General features: G+C 36.2%; 1 protein-coding gene across 2 annotated transcripts in view; it reads left to right on the top strand.

Annotated features, from left to right (window-relative positions):
* The window catches only part of TTC17 (tetratricopeptide repeat domain 17), a 155,183-nt gene that overhangs the window by 51,283 nt on the left and 79,506 nt on the right, over window positions 1-24,394 (top strand). For both annotated transcript variants that reach the window (XM_030864648.3, XM_030864646.3), the window contains exons 9-16: window positions 1,338-1,498; window positions 3,201-3,313; window positions 7,391-7,537; window positions 8,887-9,002; window positions 9,159-9,324; window positions 10,491-10,568; window positions 10,706-10,930; window positions 18,088-18,274. In XM_030864648.3, the coding sequence (XP_030720508.1) occupies window positions 1,338-1,498; window positions 3,201-3,313; window positions 7,391-7,537; window positions 8,887-9,002; window positions 9,159-9,324; window positions 10,491-10,568; window positions 10,706-10,930; window positions 18,088-18,274 (1,193 nt within the window). The remainder of the gene's footprint in view (window positions 1-1,337; window positions 1,499-3,200; window positions 3,314-7,390; window positions 7,538-8,886; window positions 9,003-9,158; window positions 9,325-10,490; window positions 10,569-10,705; window positions 10,931-18,087; window positions 18,275-24,394) is intronic.

Raw genomic sequence — 24,394 nt, 5'->3', positions numbered from 1 at the left:
CACCTTTTCACTAATGCTAGTCCTGTCCTTTTTCTCCAATCAGGAGGTTTAGCACAAGTCAGTGGTTGTATAAAGGATTCCAGGAACTAGAGAATATTTACAGTAAATGCTGTCATCTAAATCTTAACAATATTGACAGTCAATTACTTGTATGAAGTCAGATGGAGGAGGGGGTGCTGCCAGATGCTCAGTAATTCTATTGATTACATTTTTATTTCCATAGAATACACCGTCAGTAAAATCACTTGCGCATGCTACATTTGAGCTTTCTCTCCTTTGACTTCTAAGGTTGGGCTGTTGTTATGTTGGTTAAGTGATGTTGAGAGAGATTATTTGGCCCACATTTTAATCAGATTTGTGTAAGTTGTACAGTAATGGAATTCTGTTGTACTTGGTCCTTGTAGTATACTTAAAAAATATCCTGTATTTAATTCTATAAATAATAGGGCCAGTAAAGGAACTTGACATAACTCAGAAGTGAATTGTTCATCTCTTATAGAATTAGCCTTAATGTTTTGAGTGTACTTTGATTATTATAGAATTAAGTGGGGATTTGGATTTCATTAAACTTTTGCCTATTTTCCAATCTGTTTAAAAGCCTAATGTAGTAAAAAGGAAAGAATGACAGCTTGTTTATACCTGGCTTTGTTATACCTGGTCAGAACTTGCCCTGGCTGAGTTTCTTCCAATATTATGCTCTTCTTATACAATCTGTGCAGCTATTAAACCTCCATATGTTAACAGTATAATAGGCAATAAGATTTTTGTGACTAAATATAATCAAGCAGCTGATTTATTGATACCAGGTGGTAGGGAATATTCCTTTATAAGCAGTTTCTGTGGTTTTTTTCCCAAAATCTGTAAACCAAGAAGCTACAGTGCAAGAGCAAGGCATTGTGGCCTCTTCTCTTAACCTTGTCTTTAGGTAGAATCAAAGGAAAAGGTGAAAAGGAAGATTCTAGAAAGGCTTTGAATGTCCATGGAACTGACAGTCTTTGTGGAGGGAAATAGACTTGTTAAATGTATAAAGCTTTATAGTAGTATTTATTGCTATGTATCTTTTCTGGCACCTGAAGCGTCTAATACACCTTTTAATGTCATTAATTGTTGTGTTTATGGAAAGAATTTCACATCCATCTTTTTCCCCCCAAATTTTAATAAAACAATCGTATTTATTTAGCCCCATTGTTCTTGAACTTGTGATACAGCGATTGTATGTTAAAAGTCAAAATCTAGCAATTTTTGCTGAGAACCAGAAAATCTATGTATTTCAGTGGGTTTAAAAATCCATAATTTTAAAGCTTTGTAACTTTTTCCTGTTATTAAAAAATGTTAAGATCCCTCCAGCGAACACTGAATGAGTTGAAAGAATATCAAAAGCAACATGACCACTACCTGAGACAACAAGAGATCCTAGAAAAACATAAGCTGATTCAGGAAGAGCAAATCTTAAGAAATATCATCCATGAGACACAGATGGCAAAAGAGGCACAATTAGGTAAGTACTGATTCCAAGTAATTGAAGACAGGTTAGGAAATTCACTTCTAGTGTGCTTTACTTTCATAACTTTCATGTAGCCATAAAGCAGTATAAAATTGTGCTTATGACTTCTCTCAGTCTTAAAATGAAATCGTTACTATGGGTATACCAGCAGGCCTGAGGAGCTGGTTTGATCCTTCTAACTTTTTTTTAGCAAAAAGTAAAAACCAAATTTTTAAACTAAAAACCAAATTTTAAAGTAAAAACCAAATCTTTTGTATCCTAAGAGTCTTAACAGTTTGTTTGTCCTCTATGGCCTACATTGATGCTTCTCTAACTTTGGTATGCGTATCAATCTCTTGTTAAAATGGAGATCTTGTTAAAATGCAGATTCTGATTTAGTAGGTCTGGGTTGGGGCCTGAGATTCTGTTATTCTAACAAGCTCCTATTTGATGCCTGTTGTTGCTAGTCTGAAAACACACTGTAACATGGCCCTACACCAATTTAACGCAAGCTAGACACACCCTAGAATCAAAACATCCACACTTTTCAGCCAACAGTGGCAATAAGGCTAAATGTTCTCCTGTTTTTTTGCCCCATTAAAAACAAATGTTTTATTTTAGAAGTAAGATTTTAGACTAGACTTTGTCTCAAATAGGAAAGTAATCAATGGAATACTTTCGGGGGTTCTGAAATCCTCCCCAAAATTATACACAGTATTGTGTATATGCACATTTTTTTTTCCTGGTAAAATGGTATGTAGCTCTTATTAGATCTTTTACAGTCTCTGACCCCAAAGTAGAACCACTGGTCTAAAGGAACTTGGGTTGACAGGATATCAGTGATTTGATTGTATCCAGAATGTTTCATTTCTGATTAAACCCTGTGGGAGCAGATATGACAACTTGACACCAAAGAATAAATGAATTGAATCCCTTATATTACATCCTTCTCCCTTGGTAAATATATTGGTCTGTACAGCCTCTTGATCTTTGACCCTTAGCTGTGAACGTTTACAGTCCATTTTACAATCCACCTGACAAGTTTTCTTTGCTTTTTTTTTTTTTTCTTTGCGGTACGCGGGCCTCTCACTCTTGTGGCCTCTCCCGTTGCGGAGCACAGGCTCCAGACGCGCAGGCTCAGCGGCCATGGGTCACGGGCCTAGCCGCTCCGCGGCATTTGGGATCTTCCCAGACCAGGGCACGAACCCATATCCTTTGCATCGGCAGGTGGACTCTCAACCACTGCGCCACCAGGGAAGCCCTTCTTTGCTATTTTGAGTGTAAAGAGTATGTTCAGTCCTTGGGATTATTTGCTGCTCAATCTGTACTGAAGTGCAACCAGAGCGCTTACATATATATATTTATATATTTGAAAAAGAGTCATGAAGTATATAAAGCAAATTCTCTCCAGAGAGATGGGCAAAGTCTTAAAACAATTTAATCAATAGATTTTACAGTCGTAGAATGCAATTGCCAGAAGGAACGTCAGTGATTATTTAGTGGAGCCCATTTGTTTTATAGGTGGAGAAACAGGCTTCTTAAGAATGATTTAATTTAATTAACCGTTAATGAGATTTCCCCTGGATAAGTATCCCCTCTGTAAGTACTCTGCCAGGCTCTGAAGAGTACAGGGTTGATAGTACATGACTTAGACTAAGAAAATCATGTTGGCATTGCTGATCTTTTTCATCAATTTAAATTTCCTTTCTTATTCCAGGAAATCATCAGATATGCCGTCTGGTCAACCAGCAGCATAGTTTACATTGCCAGTGGGACCAACCTGTGCGCTACCATCGTGGTGATATCTTTGAAAATGTGGACTATGTTCAGGTCTTTTTCTTAGTCTCTTCTAGTTCTTATAAACTTGCACATATCTAAGAGTAATATCACTCCCCCCCTTAATTCCTTATATAATTGATCTCTAAAATGTGTGACCATCATTTAAGGTGTTGAGTATCTGTTATGTTTATGAAGTCAGATTTTATAGAGAGTACTCAGTTACTCCATGAATGACATTTTTATTTCCCAAAGTACTGGCTGTATTTTCTTTTCATATGTGTTTAATTCTTTTCTTCTTTACCAAGAGAGCTAGAATTAAAGCCTTTACCTCCCCTTTTAACTTACTTTAGTAAGACCTATAATTTAAAATTTGGGAAAGAGTAGCCATGCTCTTTCCTGAAGTCATCAGTCCAGTTATGTTGCTTCAACCAAAAACGTCATCAAAATGATCATCTACAAAAAACGTTTATTAAGCACATTGCTGTGTGCATGTTTTTTCTTTCTTTCTGTCTCTGTATATGTCCACACAGGTACATACACATATACACACAGTCATACACATACATAAAATCCTAGCCTATCTAGTTGGGAAGAAATAATACATAAATATAATGATACCAGATAGCATGTAACTGATGCTGATATAGACAGTAAACACAATCAGAGTCCAATTTTCATCCAAAAGGATACTGGAAATAAAATAACATTTATCCTGTCCCATAGAAAACCCGTCATGTTCCTTAATCATAGATACAGAAATTTCTAGCAATAAGCAGTTAAAATAAGAGATCAGGAAAACTTCTATAGGAAGACAAACCATGGAAAATTAGAACTCTTTAATTTAGAAAAACCCAGATTACATTGGGAAAGAGTAAGAAATAAAAATTAAGAGGCCATTTAGGAGGAGAAGTAGTAATAGAGACCAAAAGCTTCCTATGATTTTTGTGAGCCAGCTCCTAGCAATATCCCATGTTTGGTTTTCAAGAGTAGTAAAGGAAGAACAGACTTACACCCTCTGGGACTCTAGCTCCCTGTCTTAAATCCAAGCATTTTAAGGGGAAAAAGGGAATATTTAGAAATGAAATATACCGAAACCCAGTGTAACTTTTAGATATCATAATGGTCTCAAGACAGACCATTTGGAAGACTGCCGTGTGTGAGTGTAGCTTCCAACATTATATATCCATAAATTTCATCACCGCTATATAGTGAAAGAATCTGTTCCTGTTATTAAAGGCATAGAGCTACAAATTCATTATATTCATTCCTTTTTCTCATCGCTTTCCTACTCCATCCCATCCTAGTCCCATTCTCTTATCTAACAAGGTTTCAGAAATACACAGGAACTATATGGTATCTTGTGAGAATATCAAATATTGTTGTACCTTGGTTTGGAGGTAGGCTATACATATATATTTTTTAACATCTTTATTGGAGTATAATTGCTTTACAATGTTGTGTTAGTTTCTGCTGTATAACAAAGTGAATCAGCTATATGTATACATATGTCCCCATATCCCCTCCCTCTTACATCTCCCTCCCACCCTGCCTATCCCCCCCGCAGGTGGTCACAAAGCACTGAGCCGATCTTCCTGTGCAATGCAGCTGCTTCCCACTAGCTATCTCTGTTTTATATTTGGTAGTGTATATATGTCTGTGCTACTCTCTCACTTTGTTCCAGCTTACCCTTCCCCCCACCCCGTGTCCTCAAATCCATTCTCTTTGTTTACGTCTTTATTCCTGTCCTGCCCCTAGGTTCATCAGAACCTTTTTTTTATTCCATATATATGTATTAGCATACAGTATTTGTTTTTATCTTTCTGACTTACTTCACGCTGTATGACGACTCTAAATCCATTTACCTCACTACAAATAAATCAATTTCATTTCTTTTTATGGCTGAGTAATATTCCATTGAATATATGAGCCACATCTTCTTTATCCATTCATCTGTTGATAGACACTTAGGTTGCTTCCATGTCTTGGCTATTATAGATAGTGCTGCAGTGAACATTGTGGTACATGACCCTTTTTGAATTATGGATTTCTCAGGGTATATGCCCAGTAGTGGGATTGCTGGGTCATATGGTAGTTCTATTTTTAGTTTTCTAAGGAACCTCCATACTGTTCTCCATAGTGGCTGTACCAATTTACATTCCCACCAACAGTGCAAGAGGGTTTCCTTTTCTCCATACCCTCTCCAGCATTTATTGTTTGTAGATTTTTGATGATGGCCATTCTGACTGGTGTGAAGTGATACCTCATTGTGGTTTTGATTTGCATTGCTCTAATGATTAGTGATGTGGAGCATCCTTTCACGTGTTTGTTGGCAATCTGTATGTCTTCTTTGGAGAAATGTCTATTTAGGTCTTCCACCCATTTTTGGATTGGGCTGTTTGTTTTTTTGATATTGAGCTGCATGTGCTGCTTATATATTTCGGAGATTAATCCTTTGTCATTTGCTTCATTTGCAAATATTTTCTCCCATTCTGAGGGTTGCCTTTTCATTTCGTTTATGGTTTCCTTTGCTGTGCAAAAACTTTTTAAGTTCCATTAGGTCCCATTTGTTTATTTTCATTTTTATTTCCGTTTCTCTAGGAGGTGGGTCAAAAAGGATCTTGCTGGGATTTATGTCACAGAGTGTTCTGCCTATGTTTTCCTCTAAGAGTTTTATAGTGTCTGGCCTTACATTTAGGTATTTAATCCATTTTGAGTTTATTTTTGTGTATGTGTTAGGAAGTGTTCTAATTTCATTCTTTTACATGTAGCTGTCCAGTTTTTCCAGCACCATTTACTGAAGAGGCTGTCTTTTCTCCATCGTATATTCTTGCCTCCTTTATCAAAGATAAGGTGACAATATATGTGTGGTTTATCTCTGGGTTTTCTATCCTGTTCCATGACCTATAGTTCTGTTTTGGGGCCAGTACCATACTATCTTGATTACTGTAGCTTTGTATTATAGTCTAGTCAGGGAGCCTGATTCCTCCAGCTCCGTGTTTCTTTCTTAAGATTTCTTTGGCTATTCTGGGTCTTTTGTGTTTCCATACAAATTGTAAAATTTTCTGTTCTAATTCTGTGAAAAATGCCATTGGTAGTTGGATAGGTATTGCATTGAATCTGTAGATTGCTTTGGGTAGTATAGTCATTTTCACAGTGTTGATTCTTCCAATCCAAGAACATGGTATATCTCTTCATCTGTTTGTATTGTCTTTAATTTCTTTCATCAGTGTCTTATAGTTTTCTGCATACAGGTCTTTTGTCTCCTTAGGTAGATTTATTCCTAGGTATTTTATTCTTTTTTGTTGTAATGGTAAATGAGAGTGTCTCCTTAATTTCTCTTTCAGATTTTTCATTGTTAGTGTATAGGAATGCAAGAGATTTCTGTGAATTAATTTTGCATCCTGCTACTTTACCAAATTCATTGATTAGCTCTAGTAGTTTTCTGGTAGCATCTTTAGGATTCTGTATGTATAGTATCATGTCATCTGCAAACAGTGACAGTTTTACTTCTTTTCCAATTTGTATTCCTTTTATTTCTTTTTCTTCTCTGATTGCTGTGGCTAAAACTTCCAAAACTATGTTGAATAAGAGTGGTGAGAGTGGGCAACCTTGTCTTGTTCCTGATCTTAGAGGAGGAAATCGTTTTAATTTTTCACCATTGAAGGCTATACATATTTGAAATTGACTGTCCAGTGGTTTTTAATGCCTAAATGATAGCTATATTAAACTCTTAAGAACCCTTAAGCACACTAATTTTATAGAATAGTGATCATTTTAGTCTAGGTAGGGGAGAGGAATAATGAATCAAACATCTCAATCAGCTAATCACTAAACCTATAAGAGACTAAATCATAGAAAGGAAGTAGTGGGACAGGAAAACAACCCACACTAGTTTTCTCACACATCAATGGCATAGTTGATTGAAAGTTGCTAGCTATGCATTATCTGTGAGAGAATACTGTTGGGGCATAGTTCTGAAAATTAAAGATCTGATTGCCTTTTAACTGACCTACTTTGTGATCTTCTTCTAATTTTGAGTATTCATTAACATTTTTGGGTTGAGTTAAATCTTATTTACAACTCCTTTTCTGCTTTCAATTTGATTGAACTTTTCTTTTCATTTTCTAGTTTGGTGAGGATTCATCAACCTCCAGTATGATGTCTGTGAACTTTGATGTTCAAGCAAATCAGAGTGATATCAGTGATTTGGTCAAGTCTTCTCCCATAGCCCATTCTGTTCTCTGGATCTGGGGCAGGGACTCTGATGCATATAGGGTAAGTTAGTAGAGGATGATTAAGGAGTTTTCTCTAACAGACAAGATTTCTTAAAGCAGTGGCCCTCAACCCCACTGATTAATATGGCCCCAGTCACTGTTCAGCTTAGTTCAGCAAGCATTTGTTAAGCTTATATTAAATGGAAGGCATTCTGCTAGGTGGTAAGACACAGGGTCTGTCTTGAGTTCTTGGCAGTCAGGTGGGGCAGATGGACACCCTGATTTCAGTTCAAAGCTCTGAGTATAATCACCAACCCTCACGAGTTTCTAAACTTGACCTAAGTGAGTGCTTGTATGTACTTCACTTATTTAATCAGCATTCTTTTATTGAGCTTCCAACTGTATACCAGGCTGATACTATGAATATAGTACACAAGTTCCTTGCTCTGCTGGAGCTCACATTCTAGCAGAAGATACAGATAATAAACAAGTAAATAAATATGTATTTCTAACCTACCTAAGAAATAATTGTGTGTTAGCCAATGGGGATAGCAACATATGAAGACAGAAAACATGTATTTTTTATTCAACATTAAATTTTCAGAATTTAATTGTGTTTTTATTCTAACAAAATTAATACGGCCACTTATTATTTAATTATGTCTAATATAAATTCCCAAGTTTGAAAGCTTCAGGCTATAAGTTTAGTAAACCTCTGGTACATGTTATTTATATTTAGAAAGATGAAATTTTACAAATAAAATAATAATTGTTAAACTTCAGCATTGGCAAAGAAAAGTCTTAGTTAAGGGAAAAATAGTTTTCTGTTCCAGTTTTTTAAGTGCATGTATGCTTCCAGGTAAAAGTCACAAACTCCACCTCAAATTGACTTAAACAAAAGAAAATTCACCTCATATTATGGGAAATCCAAAGATAGAGCAAACTTTGGCTTTGGTTGATTCAGTGGCCCAGTGACCCATTCCTTTCCTTTTCTTTAATTTGCCATCCACTGTATTGGTTCCATCCTAAAGCCTGTCTTCCTCATGGTACTGAGGCGACAGCCAGCAGTAGCTGGAGCAACATGGTTTTTGCTCCTATGGGGCATAAGAGACTAAGACTGGCTTCTCTTTCTTGGAAGCCCCAGGCAGACCTCTCCTTGTGTCTTACTGGCTCAGCTGAGTTAGGCCTGCCCAACCCTGAACCAGTCTGTGGTAAAGCAGGTAGAAATACTGACTTAGACTAATAATCTGCAGTAGAAAGAATATTATAGAGTCTACCACAATGTCTATATCTTAAAATACTAAACTGTTTTTAGGTTATCCTAGTATATTTATGTTCTTTTAAAAGTTCATTTAGCATATTGAAGCATTGAATCTGAAGAAATTTATGATAAACTTTCTTTTTTATTAGGACAAACAGCATATTCTGTGGCCTAAAAGAGCAGATTGTGCAGAAAGCTATCCTAGAGTCCCTGTTGGCGGGGAATTGCCAACGTATTTTCTGCCTCCGGAAAACAAAGGACTCAGGCAAGTGCTGATGGATTTGGCAAAGCACTTGATTCTGCATGATTATCATCTGGCGGTTCTTTGAGAGCACCAGCCTTGGACTTGAAAGGTTAAGTCTTTATTTTGAAGTCACCCAAACTTTGAAAATATGAATTTTGTTCCTTTTTCTTGTGCCAGGATCCACGAACTCAACAGTGATGATTATGCTTCAGAAGAAGAGGCCCAAACCCCTGACTGTTCCATAACTGACATCAGAAAAAGCCAGACTCTGTCCTACTTAGTCAAAGAATTAGAGGTCCGCATGGATCTGAAAGCCAAAATGCCAGATGACCATGCACGAAAAGTAAGGCTCACTTAGGCTGGTGTTTATTGCCGTCCATTCTGGTTGACTTCGCAAGCCTCATAGGTGGAGCAAAAATTTGATAGAAGGCAGTTGTTGAGCTTTAAGTTTATAAAACTGAAAGATGAGTTAAAGATTTGGTGAAATAATTAAGAAGTCAGTCATGCTATTGAAGGAATGCCGGTAAAGTGTTCCCCTGGGTTGCTATATACATAGACCACCCAAGCAGTGTTCCTCTAAGAGGGCTGCAAAGATGAGTAACACAGAACTCTGTTTACCTAGTGGAGGCCATTCTGACCACTGCAGTTTAGCTTTACATTCTCCAAGCTTCCAGAAGTTTGTGTAAATTGAAAGCTTGAAGATTCTCTTTCCTTGGCCTTATCAACCCTGTTTTGCGCTCATATGAGGTCCTTAGGAATTTGTATGAATTTGATAACTACTTTGCAAACATTATAAATATGTTCTGTTACGCTGTTTTCTTTAGTTCCTATTAGCTATGTATAACTAGGAATGTTTTATTACTGAATATAAATCCTATATTAGTTACCATTCCGTAGGTACAAATGAAAAAATTTACTTTTTACAGAGAAAACAGACCATCACCATGACCTTTTTTTAACTTAATTTTAAAACTATGAGCAGTTACTACTTACATTCAGCATTTACTGAGGCAAAAAACATTATGTTCCAGGCACAGTTTGGAGTGCTAGGAATACAAAGAAAAATAGACCATGATCCCTAACTTAGAGTTGCTCACAGTTATATAAATGCTGCAAGAATATAAAGTAGACTAATTGAGGATCTGGTGCTTTTCCAGCTAGGAAGGGTAGCAGATTTTCATTGCATCAGGTGTTGCATGCTTTGCTCTCTGAATAATTTCTCATTTGGTTCTGGACACTTAGGTTGACTTGAACGGGGGAATGATAGATCACCTTAATATGTATGTGGTGTATATGTTTTTAACTTTTTTTAATTAAAGGAAACAAAGGCATACATGAGCAGGGTAACACCTGTTGTAATGTCAATGACTGCATGTTACGTATATAATTATAAATATCTCTTCAAGTTAGCTGTTCCTGAGGAGCTCAAGACTGTTGTCTATAGAAATTCTTTTCAAATGTCTTCCCTGTTATTTTCAATTGATTCAATCTTCCTTTTGATGTTTTCAGATTTTGCTTTCCCGTATTAATAACTATACTATCCCAGAAGAAGAAATTGGGTCTTTCTTATTTCATGCTATTAACAAGGTGAGTTGCCTACCTCAGATATCTGAAATTTAAATGCTTAGTAATTGTAATTAAAAGTTAAAATGCATGTATTAAAAAATCCTTTTTAGAATGAGTACTGTATTCTTGTATTAACTGAAGTATTTGGGGTTTTTCAGCCAAATGCTCCTGTCTGGCTGATACTCAATGAAGCTGGACTCTACTGGAGAGCAGTAGGAAATAGCACCTTTGCTATTGCTTGTCTTCAGAGGGCTTTGAATTTGGCTCCGCTTCAATACCAGGATGTTCCTCTTGTGAACTTGGCCAACCTTTTGATTCACTATGGCCTTCATCTTGATGCCACTAAACTGCTGCTTCAAGCTTTGGCCATCAATAGCTCTGAGGTGAGGTTTTATGTTTCTTTGTAGCAATATATACTAAGTAGTGATAACTCAGATTCAGAGTATAATATGTATTTTTATAGAGAGGGCATAAAAAAAAACTCGTTTTATTTTTTAGTAGAATTTGCATATTGTAAGACGGCTTTGTTTTATTTTTGATGTGTTCATCTATTTTAAATGAATGAAGTTTATAAATTATACAGTTATTTTTTAGAAACTTACATTTACATAAGAATGACATAGCTGCTAAAAATATACTGCCACATCTTTATGTCTGAAACATCTGCTTCTCACTTTATCCTGCTCATTACAGCATGCACATTGCATAATGTTATACTGTTTTACAACATTAATTTATAGATACCTTTATACCAACCAAGCCAGAGCACAGTTTAAAGGTTGTTTTGATAAGGATAGATAAGTAGGTTGATATTCATGCCCTGAATCTCCCACATGCAATCCATGGAGTTGTGTCACTGCTTTGTAGTTAAATACTTTATTTCATTGTTTCTAAAGTACCACTTACTTTTTTTTTTCATATTTTAACATCTCTGAAATAAGGATGCATGTTATAATTGATGACATCTTAGGTTTGATGAATGCAGTTATCATAAATGTACAGTTAAATTGCCTTTATACTTAGCGTCTAAATGTTTCTGAGTTTTATATGCAAAGAAACTTTTAGAAGAAGTGTGCATGAATGGCCTAGGTTTGTTCGAGGTGTCCCAAAACTGATTTTTTCGGTACTAGAAGAGAATGTTGCCTGTTAAGAGTTTCCTTTGAAATACACCAATTCACAACTGGATTTTAAGTAAAACTTTATAATCACTGTTATACAACAGGCCAAGTTGCCAGAGAAGTACATCAAATATTAATCAAATGTTTACTGTGTGCCAGGTGTGGCTATAGTAGAACAGATGGTCTATATGAGATGTGATAAAATGAACACCCAAATGGAAGGTTCAGCACAGCTGCATTCCCTTGATACTTCTCATGGTTCACTTTTTTCTGCCACCAGCCAAGGCAATTAGGCAGTTTTCTTCTGGGGGGAAAAAAAAAAAAAAAAAGCTCCTTTAGAGATTAGCTGCCTTTTCATTTTTTTTTTGCAGTACGCGGGCCTCTCACTGTTGTGGCCTCTCCCGTTGTGGAGCACAGGCTCCGGATGCGCAGGCTCAATGGCCATGGCTCACGGGCGTAGCTGCTCCGCGGCATGTGGGATCTTCCCGGACCGGGGCACAAACCCAGGTCCCCTGCATCGGCAGGCGGACTGTCAACCACTGCGCCACCGGGGAAGCCCTGCCTTTTCATATTTGAAAATTATACTAAAATTTTAGCTAAATACTGTAGTACTGCAACAAGAATAAAAATACAAATCAGTGAATCAGGGTAGATACCCCAAAATACACCTTAATCAGACCCTACCCCCAGCTGTCAACATTTGGAAATATTTCCTTATAAGCTTTCCTTCTATGTAAATATTTCATAGTGTTGCAACTTTACTGTACTGGTGATCTTTAAAACTTATATAAAAAAAAATTTTTACTACCTAGTTTTTATAGCCATCAATTTAAGTGGTTGTATAAAGGTTTGATGAATTGATATGTTAGAACTTACTCCTCTCTGTTGCTGGATGTTTAGGTTGCTAATATCAGTAATGATTTTCTGGATACGACCTTTTCTGTTTTCCAGATAATTTTCTTAGGAAAGACTGCTAGTAGCAGTGAAATTACTAAGTCAGTAAGAGAATGAATATTTTGATGGCTTTGATACAAAATACCAAACAATCCACAAAAAGATTTGGGCCAATATATATTGCCATAATCAAGATCTATAAATATTCATTTTGCTTGTATTATCACCAGAATCAGTTGAAGTAACTGCTAACTTTTATTGATTGTTTACTAGAGCCAGGCATCATACTAAGCACTTTACATGTAATAACTCATTTAATCCTCAAAACAACCCTATGAGATAAGATTTACCCATTTGATAGAAAAAGAATGCCAAAGGGATTTACAGAAAGTCATAGAGCTTGGATTTGAACTCAGGGAGAGTGGCCATTAGAGTTCACACCTTTATAGTCAAGTCACACTGCTTCTGTATTAACGTTTGTAAAATAGATTTACTTTAAAAAATTCCATTTCTCTGTTGTAACATAAATTTCTTAATCTTATTTTAAGGATGTTGTATTTTTTAAAAATGTTTATTTATTTGGCTATGCCGGGTCTTAGTTGCGGCACACAGGATCTTCGCAGCATGTGGGATCTTTTTTTTTTTAGTTGCAGCGTGCGGGATCTTTTTATTTTTTACTTTTTAGGTGGGGCATGTGGGATCTTTAGTTGCGGCATGCAGGCTCTTAGTTGCGGCATGTAGGATCTATTTCCCTGACCAGGGATTGAACCCGGGCTTTCTGCATTGGGAGCTCAAAGCCTTAACCACTGGACCACCAGGGAAGTCCCTGTTTTATTGTTTATTGTTTGTTTGTTTGTGTTTCTGGCTGCGTTGGGTTTTCGTTGCTGTGCGCGGGCTTCTCATTGTAGTGGCTTCTCTTGTTGCGGAGCACAGGCTCTAGGCACGTGGGCTTCAGTAGTTGCAGCGTGTGGGCTCAGTAGTTTTGGCTCGCAGGCTCTGGAGCGCAGGCTCAGTAGTTGTGGTGCACGGGCTTAGTTGCTCCATGGCATGTGGGATCTTCCCAGGCCAGGGCTCAAACCCATGTCCCCTGCATTGGCAGGTGGATTCTTAACAACTGTGCCACCAGGAAAGTCCCCTATTTTATTGTATTTTTAAAGTAAAAGTTTATGTAGGCATTTTGCTCATTTTGTTAGAATTTGTTTTTTTTTTAATTTTACATGAACTCTTTATACAATAAAGTCTTTAACTCCATCTATCATATGTTAAAAATATTTTCTCTCTTTGCCTTTTTATCTTAGCTTTTAAAACTTACCTTAATTTTCCATCTTTTCCCTTTTGATTTCTATTGTTAGATTTAAGGTGTCCTCATAAGAAGTCTGAAAAAAAAATAGTTCTATTTTGTTTTCTCTGGTTTGTCTTTAAATAGTTGACTCTCAGATATACAAAGGTCTTTTCCTATGTTGTCTTCTAGATGTTTTACAGTTTCAGGTTTCACATTTAGGCCTATGATCCATTTCAACTTAAATTTTCTTTGCAGTGTGAGGTAGGGATCAAAGTTCATTCATCAAAGTTCATATCCAAATGGATATCTGATTGTTCCAGGACCATATCTCAAGAACATTACACTTTCCTTATTGAGTCACTTATCACCTTTGCTCTGAACTCCAGACTCCTTTATCCAACAGCTAACATGACACCTCCACTTGAATGTCTAAAACACGGTCTAAAACTACAGGCCAAAACTAAGCTCCTTAACATTGTTCTAATTTGTTCTCAGTCTTTCCCATTTCAGGAAACAGTAAAGCCAGTATCTCAGGACAAAAACTTAGAGCCATCCTTCGTACCTTTCTCCTTCTCTCAGGGCAGATTCAATCTATTAAGTAATCTTGCTGATTCTGTTTTTAAAATATACCCAGAATTTCACTATTTACCATCATCTCCACTGCTATCTTATCCACACCATCATTGCCTTTTATCTAGATTATTTCAGTAGCCTCCTAACTAGCTTCTTGGCTTTCTGCCTTTGTCACCCTACACTCTATTCACAGTACAGCAGTCAATGAAATTCTTATTAAAAGTCAGATGTTGTCAGGGACTTCCCTGTTGGTCCAGTGGTTAAGACTCCACACTTCCACTGCAGGGGCACGGGTCCAATCCCTGGTTAGGGAACTAAGATCCCACGTGCCGCGCAGCGCAGCCAAAAAAAAAAAAGAAAGAAAGAAATTGCATTATGAATAAATACAATGCCAGTAGTGCTCAGCATATGCTAAACTTACATGCTGTTCCTTAGCTTTAGGAAGCTGTAGAGTATTGCTTAAAGGGAGCCGCTTCCCCTCTCCTTTCACCTAAATTCTCTCCATTCCCATAGCCAGAGTTGAAAAATTACCTTCTACATTGAAAAAATACAAGAAACAAAGTTAGTAATTTTTTTTTCAATGTCAGATGTTGTTATTTGTTCATATCTCTGCGGTGACTCTCCATGTAACTCACAGTAAGAAACAAGAATTTATAATGATGTAGAAGGTCCTACATGACCTTGTTACTTTTCTGACCATATCTCCATGAGATCGTTCCTTTGGTCATTCTATTCTAGCCTCACTTGGCCGCCTTGCAGTTCCTTGAACATGCTAGCTGTGCTCCCTCCTCAGGACCTTTGCATTTTCTATTCTCTCTGCTTGGAATGCTTCATCCCACTAAGATTCTTCATAGCTTGCTCCTCATCTCCTTAAAATCTTTTACAAATACTAACTTCTCAGGGAGTCTTTCCCTTACTACTCTGTTTGTAACGGCACTCTCTTCCCTATGGTTAGTACTATTTATGTCTCTTCCCTGCTGTCCTTCATCACATTTTACTCACAATTGTGTGACACGAGACTATGAGATCCACTAAGGCAAGGATTTATCTTTCTTATTTTCTGCTGTATCCCCAGTGTCAAAACCAGTATTTGAAACATGGTAAACACTCAGTAATTATTTTCAGAATGAATTCACGAAAATTATTCTTTTTTTCCAAAATGCTAACCAGTTCGTCTCAATACAAGGTATTTGCACAACTATCATTCTAGTCATAGGGATAATCATGATACTTCGTTTCCTTCATTCTAGTTGTAAGGATAATTACGATACTTCGTTTCCTTATGGAAAATATAAAGACATTTTTGAAATCTATGTATGGAATTTAATTGTATATCTTAGTGTGAACCACTAAGTAATACTTTAAATGTAACCTGAGTGCTACCTAGATTAGGCCTCTTTAATCTGGAATATTTTGTACACCTTGGTTTGGTTATAGTGAGATATTTCTGATGACCTAACAGCCTGAATCAAAAGCAAGTAGCTGATAAATTATAGGAGATAATTGCTTTTCACGGGGATATACTGTGCAATTTGAGAATAAAACATTCTTAGATCTTTTAAAATATTTTTAATGATAAAGTAAATAGATGGTTTGTAGAATAAATGGTTTGTATGCAGCAAATACTAAGCATAGGTATATTTCTGCTAAAATGACCTAAACCGAATACTTCGGGCTGCGTATAAAAACAAAGTCTCAACAAACAATTGGAAAATAGAATTTTAAGACTATTTACAATAGCATCCAAAAAATCAGATATCTAGAAGTAAATCTAAAGGAAGATGCACAAGATTTCTATCGTGATTACAAAACATTGCTAAGAGAAAGAAAACCTAAATAAATGGTGATATACATCATGTTCATGGATTGAAAGATTCAATATTGTTAAGATGTAAGTTCTCTTCAGATTGATTTATAGATTCAATGTGATCCCAAACTCCCAGCAATTGCATGTATATGTGTGTGTAAATTGATAAGGAGAGTCAAAAATCTACATAAAAATGGATCTAGAATAGCTCAAAAATTGGGGTGTGAGGGGAAGAAAAAAACAGAGTTGGAAGGTTTATATTACCAGATTTCAAGACTTAACTGTAGTTAAATCAGTATGGTACTGGCACAAAGATACTCAAATATATCAATGGAACACAATAGAGAAATTAAAAATAGGCCCCTGCATATATGGTCACCTGATTTATGACAAGGCACACTAGTTCAGTGTGTGTGGGAGCTTTTGGTTTTTCAGTAGGTAGTAATGGACTACTTGGATATCCCCTATGGAAAAAGAAATGAACCCTGACTCCTACTCCATATCATACACAAGATGAATTTGAGGTGGATCATGTACCAAAATGTGAAAGATAAAACAATAAAGCTTCTTGATGAAAACATAGGAGGAAGTCTTTGTTACCTCATAGCTGGCAAAGATTTCAAAAAGCACTAACTATAAAAGAAAAAAATGTATAACTGAACTTCATTAAAATTAAGAATTTCTGTTTATCAGAAGATACCATTAAGAGAATAAAAAGGCAAACAACAGACTTGGAGAAGATATTTGCAATAAATATTTCCAGCAAAGGTCTCACGTCTAGTGTATATATAAAGAACTCCTTCAAATCAATAAGAAAAAGGCAACCCAATTTTTTTTTAATGGGGAAAACAACAGCACTTCAGCAATAAGGGTACCCAAAGGGCCAGTAAGCACATGAAAAAATATTCAACATTATTACTAATCAAGGAAATGCACATTAAAATCACAGTGAGATGCCACTTAAGCATCTCACTAAAACAGCTAAATTTAAAAAACTGACAATAACAAGTCAGTGAATTCTCACAGTTGTTGGTAGGAGTGCAAGTCTGTATGTCCAATGGGAAATGGTTTCGCTGTATCTCATAAAACTAAATGTATGCCTACCTTAAGAACCACTGCTAAGTGTATATATACCCAAGGAAAATGAGTGCATATGTCTATCAAAAGACATTTACATGACTGTTCATAGTAGCTTTATTTATAGTAACCCAAAACTGCAAACAATCCAAAAACTCCCTATCAGTAGGAGAATGGATGAATAAATTGTGGTGTATTCACATGATGAAACATTACACATCAATTTTTTTTAAGAAGAATGAACAAATAGTACACAAAAAACATCTGGTTTCTTGAATATTAGATGTTGTGTTGAGTGAAAGCAGGTACAAAAGGGTACATATTATACACGTAAGAGAACAGACTGTTTGATTCCATTTATATGGAGTTCAAGAACAGGCAAGGCAGAGCTGATCTATGGTGATAGTCACAACATCACATCAAGTGGTTACCTCTGGGGTTGGGGTTGGGTTGCCCAGGGGAACCTCTTGGGGCACCAGAAATGTTCCAAATGTTTTGTATCTTTAGATGAGTGGTGGTTACAGGGGTATATACATATATAAAAACTCATTGAGCTGTAAGCTTAAGACTAGTACATGTTACATACTTTATGTATTTTTTATCTTAGTAAAAAGGTAAAAAATAAATTTATATTAAACAGTTTAGCTGATGTAAATAAAATGGACAGTTGGGGTAACTTTTATGAGGTAACCTAAAAAAAGCCAAAAGACATATACTGTAAAGGTTTTGTAACTCTCAGAAAATATTAATTCATTAACATTTTCTGATTTTTTTTTTCTTTCTTTTCAGCCCCTGACCTTTTTGAGCCTGGGAAATGCTTACCTTGCTCTGAAGAATATCAGTGGGGCACTTGAGGCCTTTAGACAGGCTTTGAAATTAACTACCAAATGCCCAGAGTGTGAAAACAGCCTGAAGTTGATTCGCTGTATGCAGTTTTATCCTTTTCTGTACAACATCACCTCTTCTGTTTGCAGTGGTAAGCAGCTGTTAAATGCTGGCAAAACAATGAGTTCAATCAGGATTCCTGTTTTGATCAACAGAACACAGAAAATGATTTTATTTTTCCAAGGTTTTTACATAACCAGTGTAATACTAGATACATTGGAAAGAAATTAATTAATAACTGCTGTGTACATTCCTTGGAGCATTGGGCTTAATTCTCTCCCAGAACCCTAGTTTGAGAAAGGCTGATCAAAGTATATTCGACTGGGATTGATAAGCTGTGAGATTTCTTTCTCTCCCCCAAATCTCTGATGTTCTACAACAACTGATATTTATGGTAAAAGATTTTTTTTTCTGCCACAAATTCAAACGGTGTAATGAGATTTGAAGCAGTGTTTCTATCCTCATTCACCGAAGTACAGCCCCTTGTCTTTGAGTGGAGGTGGTGTGGACCTTCACCGCACCTTTCAGGCAGTCGTCCGACGTGAAGCGGCTATCTACTTTGCATTCTTCCACTTCCTCCCACAGGCACCACGCATGTGTACATATGTGTATACATACACACGTGTGCAGCAGTGCGTCCACCTGGGTCAGAGCTACTTGAGTTAATGTCTCAACTATTGTAAATTTCTAAGAGTTCCATGATATTTTTTCTTCAATATTTTTTTATTGACGTATAGTTGATTTACAATGTTGTATTAATTTCTGCTGTACAGCAAAGGGATTCAGTTATACATATTTATACATTCTTTTTCTTTGAATTTTTATTTTTTTATACAGCAGGTTCTTGTTAGTCATCAGTTTTATACACATCAGTGTATACATGTCAATCCCAATCACCCAATTCATCACATCCTCACCCCCACCCCACCCCCCGTCACTTTCCCCCCTTGGTGTCCATACGTTTGTTCTCTACATCTGTGGCTCAGTTTCTGCCCTGCAAACTGGTTCATCTGTACCATTTTTCTAGATGCCACATATATGAGTTAATATATGATATTTGTTTTTCTCTTTCTGACTTACTTCACTCTGTATGACAGTCTCTAGATCCATCCAGGTCTCTACAAATGACCCAATTTCGTTCCTTTTTATGGCTGAGTAATATTCCATTTTATATATATTCCACATCTTCTTTATCCATTCGTCTGTTGGTGGGCATTTAGGTTGCTTCCATGACCTGGCTATTGTAAATAGTGCTGCAGTGAGCATTGGGGTGCATGTGTCTTTTTGAATTATGGTTTTCTCTGGGTATATGCCCAGTAGTGGGATTGCTGGGTCATATGGTAATTTTATTTTTAGCTTTTAAAGGAACACATTGTATGAGCACATTGAATATAAGGAATACATTCTTTTTTAATATTTTTTATTTATGGTTTATCATAGGATATTGAATATAGTAGTTCCACGATATTTGATTATTATTTAACCTTCACTGGAAGAAAAAAAATGAGTTTAACTTGAATTATAAGTGGTTCAGTTTATATACATGTGAATCCTCAGTACCTTGCTTTTGTAGAGCACACAGTAGATGCTGTGTTTAATGTTCAAATTAGATTATAATGTTCAACCAGAAGACTAGCTCAGCTCCTTCACTTCAGGTATTTAGAAGAAGAAAAAAAGTGATACACACTTCATTAAGTGACTTGTCTAAAAGACGTCAGTAATTACTAGATTTGGCACCGAAACTGATTCACTATACCAGACTGCCTTAGGATTTTAATGGAAGGCAGGAAGTCATTTTAAATATCAGAGCCCTTTTTTTAGTGAAGAAACGAAAAATCTCTCAGACTCTATAGCTCAGTTGTAGATCATTGTTGAGCAGCATCTAAACTAGAATTCGTACATGAATGCTGAAGGCCTAACAGTGTTTTTTTAGCAAGGCAGTATAGTGGGGTGGCTAGTTCTAGAGTCATACAGATTCATGTTTGAGCCCTGGCTTTGCCATTACTATCTTTCTGTTCCCATTAAAGTAATTTGTGTCCTAATCTATAAAATGAAAGACAGTAAAATTTCATATACTTTTTGGGAGGATTAAATGAGATTATTGTCACAGAGTAGGTGTTATGTAAAAGTAAGCCATTAGAAATTCATAATGAATACAGAATATGACTCTAAAGTTAAGGATCTTTATCTTCTTATATAATACTAGAAAATATGTTGTGGTCTTTAAAGTTTTGTAGGTTATATCTAAGGACAGCCTTATAAACAGGATTTCATTTTTTTTCAATGAGCTGTTTATATTAATAGAATTTCTTATTTTCTTTACTGACTATCATCTCCCTCACTTCTCTTCTTTTCTGTTATTGGGAAGAAGGGTTTTGTATGTATATAGTGATCCTTTTCTAAAAGCCTTTTCTCTTGTATTTGTTTTACATGCTTTTGCTTAGTATTTTAGTTTCTTGAAATTTATTGTTATTTTATGTCACTGATGTTGAGAGAGGAAATTCAGTTGTCTTAAGCTCTTTTTCCCCTGGAACATAATCTCAACTAGCCCAGGGAACTATTAACTTGAAACAGATCTTTCTCAAAATTGTAGTATCTGATAGTCCAGGTTATTCCAAGAATATTTTTTTTTCCTGCTCACTTTTTTTTTTTAAATAATTTTTAAATTTTTGGCCGCATTGGGTCTTCATTGCTGCGCACAGGCTTTCTCTAGTTGCGGCGAGCGGGGGCTACCCTTCGTTGCAGAGTGTGGGCTTCTCATTACGGTGGCTTCTCTTGTTGCATAGCACGGGCTCTAGGCACGTGGGCTTCAGTAGTTGTGGCTCGCATGCTTAGTTGCTCTGTGGCATGTGGGATCTTCCTGGACCAGGGCTAGAACCCGTGTCCCCTGCATTGGCAGGCAGACTCTTAACCACTGCGCCACCAGGGAAGTCCCCAAGAATGTTATTGAATCTGATACAATAACTATAAAAGAAAATAATTTGACTTGGGAAGAGGGAATACCATTTTTGGTTCTTTCAGAGAGCTCATTTTTAAAATTTTTTTTTTAATGAAAAAACATTAGCCCTTTTTACATTGTAATTAATTAGTTTAGAAAAGAATCCAACGTCAGTAAATTTAAGAATATTGAAATCTTACCAAGCATCTTTTCGGACCATAACGCTATGAGATTAGAAATGAATTACAGGGAAAAAAACGTAAAAAACACAAACACTTGGAAGCTAAACAATACGTTACTAAATAACCAAGAGATCAATAAAGAAATCAAAGAGGAAATTTAAAAATACCTAGAGACAAATGACAATGAAAACATGACGATCCAAAACCTATGGGATGCAGCAAAAGCAGTTCTAAGAGGGAAGTTTATAGCAATACAAGCCTACCTCAAGAAACAAGAAAAATCTCAAGTAAACAATCTAACATTACACTTAAAGCAACTAGAGGAAGAAGAACAAACAAAACCCAAAGTTAGCAGAAGGAAAGAAATCATAAAGATCAGAGCAGAAATAAATGAAATAGAAACAAAGAAAACAGTAGCAAAGAACAATAAAACTAAAAGCTGGTTCTTTGAGAAGATAAACAAAATTGATAAACCATTAGCCAGACTCATCAAGAAAAAAAGGGAGAAGACTCAAATCAATAGAATTAGATATGAAAAAGGAGAAGTAACAACTGACACTGCAGAAATACAAAGAGTCATGAGAGATAAATACAAGCAACTCTATGCCAATAAAATGGACAACCTGGAAGAAATGGACAAATTCTTAGAAAAGCACAACCTTCCGAGACTGAACCAGGAAGAAACAGAAAATATGAACAGACCAATCACAAGCATTGAAACTGAAACTGTGATTAAAAATCTTCCAACAAACAAAAGTCCAGGACCAGATGGCTTCACAGGTAAATTCTATCAAACATTTAGAGAAGAGCTAACACCCATCCTTCTCAAACTTTTCCAAATAATTGCAGAGGAAGGAACACTCCCAAACTCATTCTATGAGGCCACCATCACCCTGATACCAAAACCAGACAAAGATACTACAAAAAAAGGAAACTACAGACTAATACCACTGATGAATATAGAGGCAAAACTCCTCAACAAAATACTAGCAAACAAAATCCAACAACACATTAAAAGGATCATACACCATGATCAAGTGGGATTTATCCCAGGGATGCAAGGATTCTTCAATATATGCAAATCAATCAATGTGATACACCATATTAACAAATTGAAGAGTAAAAACCATATGATCATTCAACAGATGCAGAAAAAGCTTTTGACAAAATTCAACACCCATTTATGATAAAAACTCTCCAGAAAGTGGGCATAGAGGGGACCTACCTCAACATAATAAAGGCCATACACGACAAACCCACAGCAAACATCATTCTCAATGATGAAAACTGATAGCATTTCCTCTAAGATCAGGAACGAGAGAAGGATGTCCACTGTCACACTATTATTCAACATAGTTTTGAAAGTCCTAGCCACGGCAATCAGAGAAGAAAAAGAAATAAAAGGAATACAAATTGGAAAAGAAGAAGTAAAAGTGTCACTGTTTGCAGATGACATGATACTATACATAGAGAATCCTAAAAATGCCACCAGAAAACTACTAGAGCTAATCAATGAATTTGGTAAAGTTGCAGGATACAAAATTAATTCACAGAAATCTCTTGCATTCCTATACACTAATGATGAAAATCTGAAAAGAAATTATGGAAACACTCCCATTTACCATTGCAACAAAAAGAATAAAATACCTAGGAATAAACCTACCTAGGGAGACAAAAGACCTGTATGCAGAAAACTATAAGACACTGATGAAAGAAATTAAAGATGATACCAACAGATGGAGAGATATACCATGTTTTTGGATTGGAAGAATCAATATTGTGAAAATGACTATACTACCCAAAGCAATCTACAGATTCAGTGCAATCCCTATCAAATTACCAATGGCATATTTTATGGAATTAGAACAAATCATCTTAAAATTTGTATGGAGACACAAAAGACCCCAAAAAGCCAAAGCAGTCTTGAGGGGAAAAAACGGAGCTGGAGAAATCAGACTCCCTGACTTCAGACTATACTACAAAGCTACAGTAATCAAGACAGTATGGTGCTGGCACAAAAACAGAAACATAGATCAATGGAACAAGATAGAAAGCCCAGAGATAAACCCACGCACCTATGGTCAACTAATCTATGACAAAGGAAGCGAAGATATACAATGGAGAAAAGACAGTCTCTTCAGTAAGTGGTGCTGGGAAAACTGGACAGCTACATGTAAAGGAATGACATTAGAATACTCCCTAACACCATACACAAAAATAATCTCAAAATGGATTTGAGACCTAAATGTAAGACCGGACACTATAAAACTCTTAGAGGAAACATAGGAAGAACACTCTTGACATAAATCACAGCAAGATCTTTTTGACCCACCTCCTAGAGTAATGGAAATAAAAACAAAAATAAACAAATGGGACCTAGTGAAACTTCAGAGCTTTTGCACAGCAAAGGAAACTTTAAACAAGACGAAAAGAGAACACTCAGAATAGGACAAAATATTTACAAACAAATCAACAGATAAAGGATTAATCTCCAAAATATATAAACAGCTCATGCAGCTCAATATTAAAGAAACAAACAACCCAATCCAAAAATGGGCAGAAGGCCTAAGTAGACATTTCTCCAAAGAAGACAGATGGCCAAGAAGCACATGAAAAACTCTTCAACATCACTAATTATTAGAGAAATGCAAATCACAACTATAATGAGGTATCACCTCACACCAGTTAGAATGGGCATCATCAGAAAATCTACTTACAACAAATGCTGGAGAGGATGTGGAGAAAAGGGAACCCTCTTGCACTGTTGGTGGGAATGTAAATTGATACAGCCACTATGGAGAACAGTATGGAGGTTCCTTCAAAAACTAAAAATAGATTTACCATATGATCCAGCAATCCCACTACTGGGCATATACCCAGAGAAAACCATAATTCAAAAAGACACATGCACCCCAGTGTTCGTTGCAGCACTGTTTACAATAGCCAGGTCATGGAAGCAACCTAAATGCCCATCGACAGACAAATGGATAAAGAAATTGTGGTACATATATACAATGGAATATTATTACTCAGCCATAAAAAGGAACGGAAGTGGGTCATTTGCTGAGACGTGGATGGATCTAAAGACTGT

Source organism: Globicephala melas, chromosome 8 (genome assembly GCF_963455315.2).
Source record: "Globicephala melas chromosome 8, mGloMel1.2, whole genome shotgun sequence".
In the NCBI taxonomy this organism is placed as follows: Eukaryota; Metazoa; Chordata; class Mammalia; order Artiodactyla; family Delphinidae; genus Globicephala; species Globicephala melas.
The sequence above is the reverse complement of the archived record's forward strand: the minus strand, read 5'-3'. Positions and strand labels throughout refer to the sequence as shown.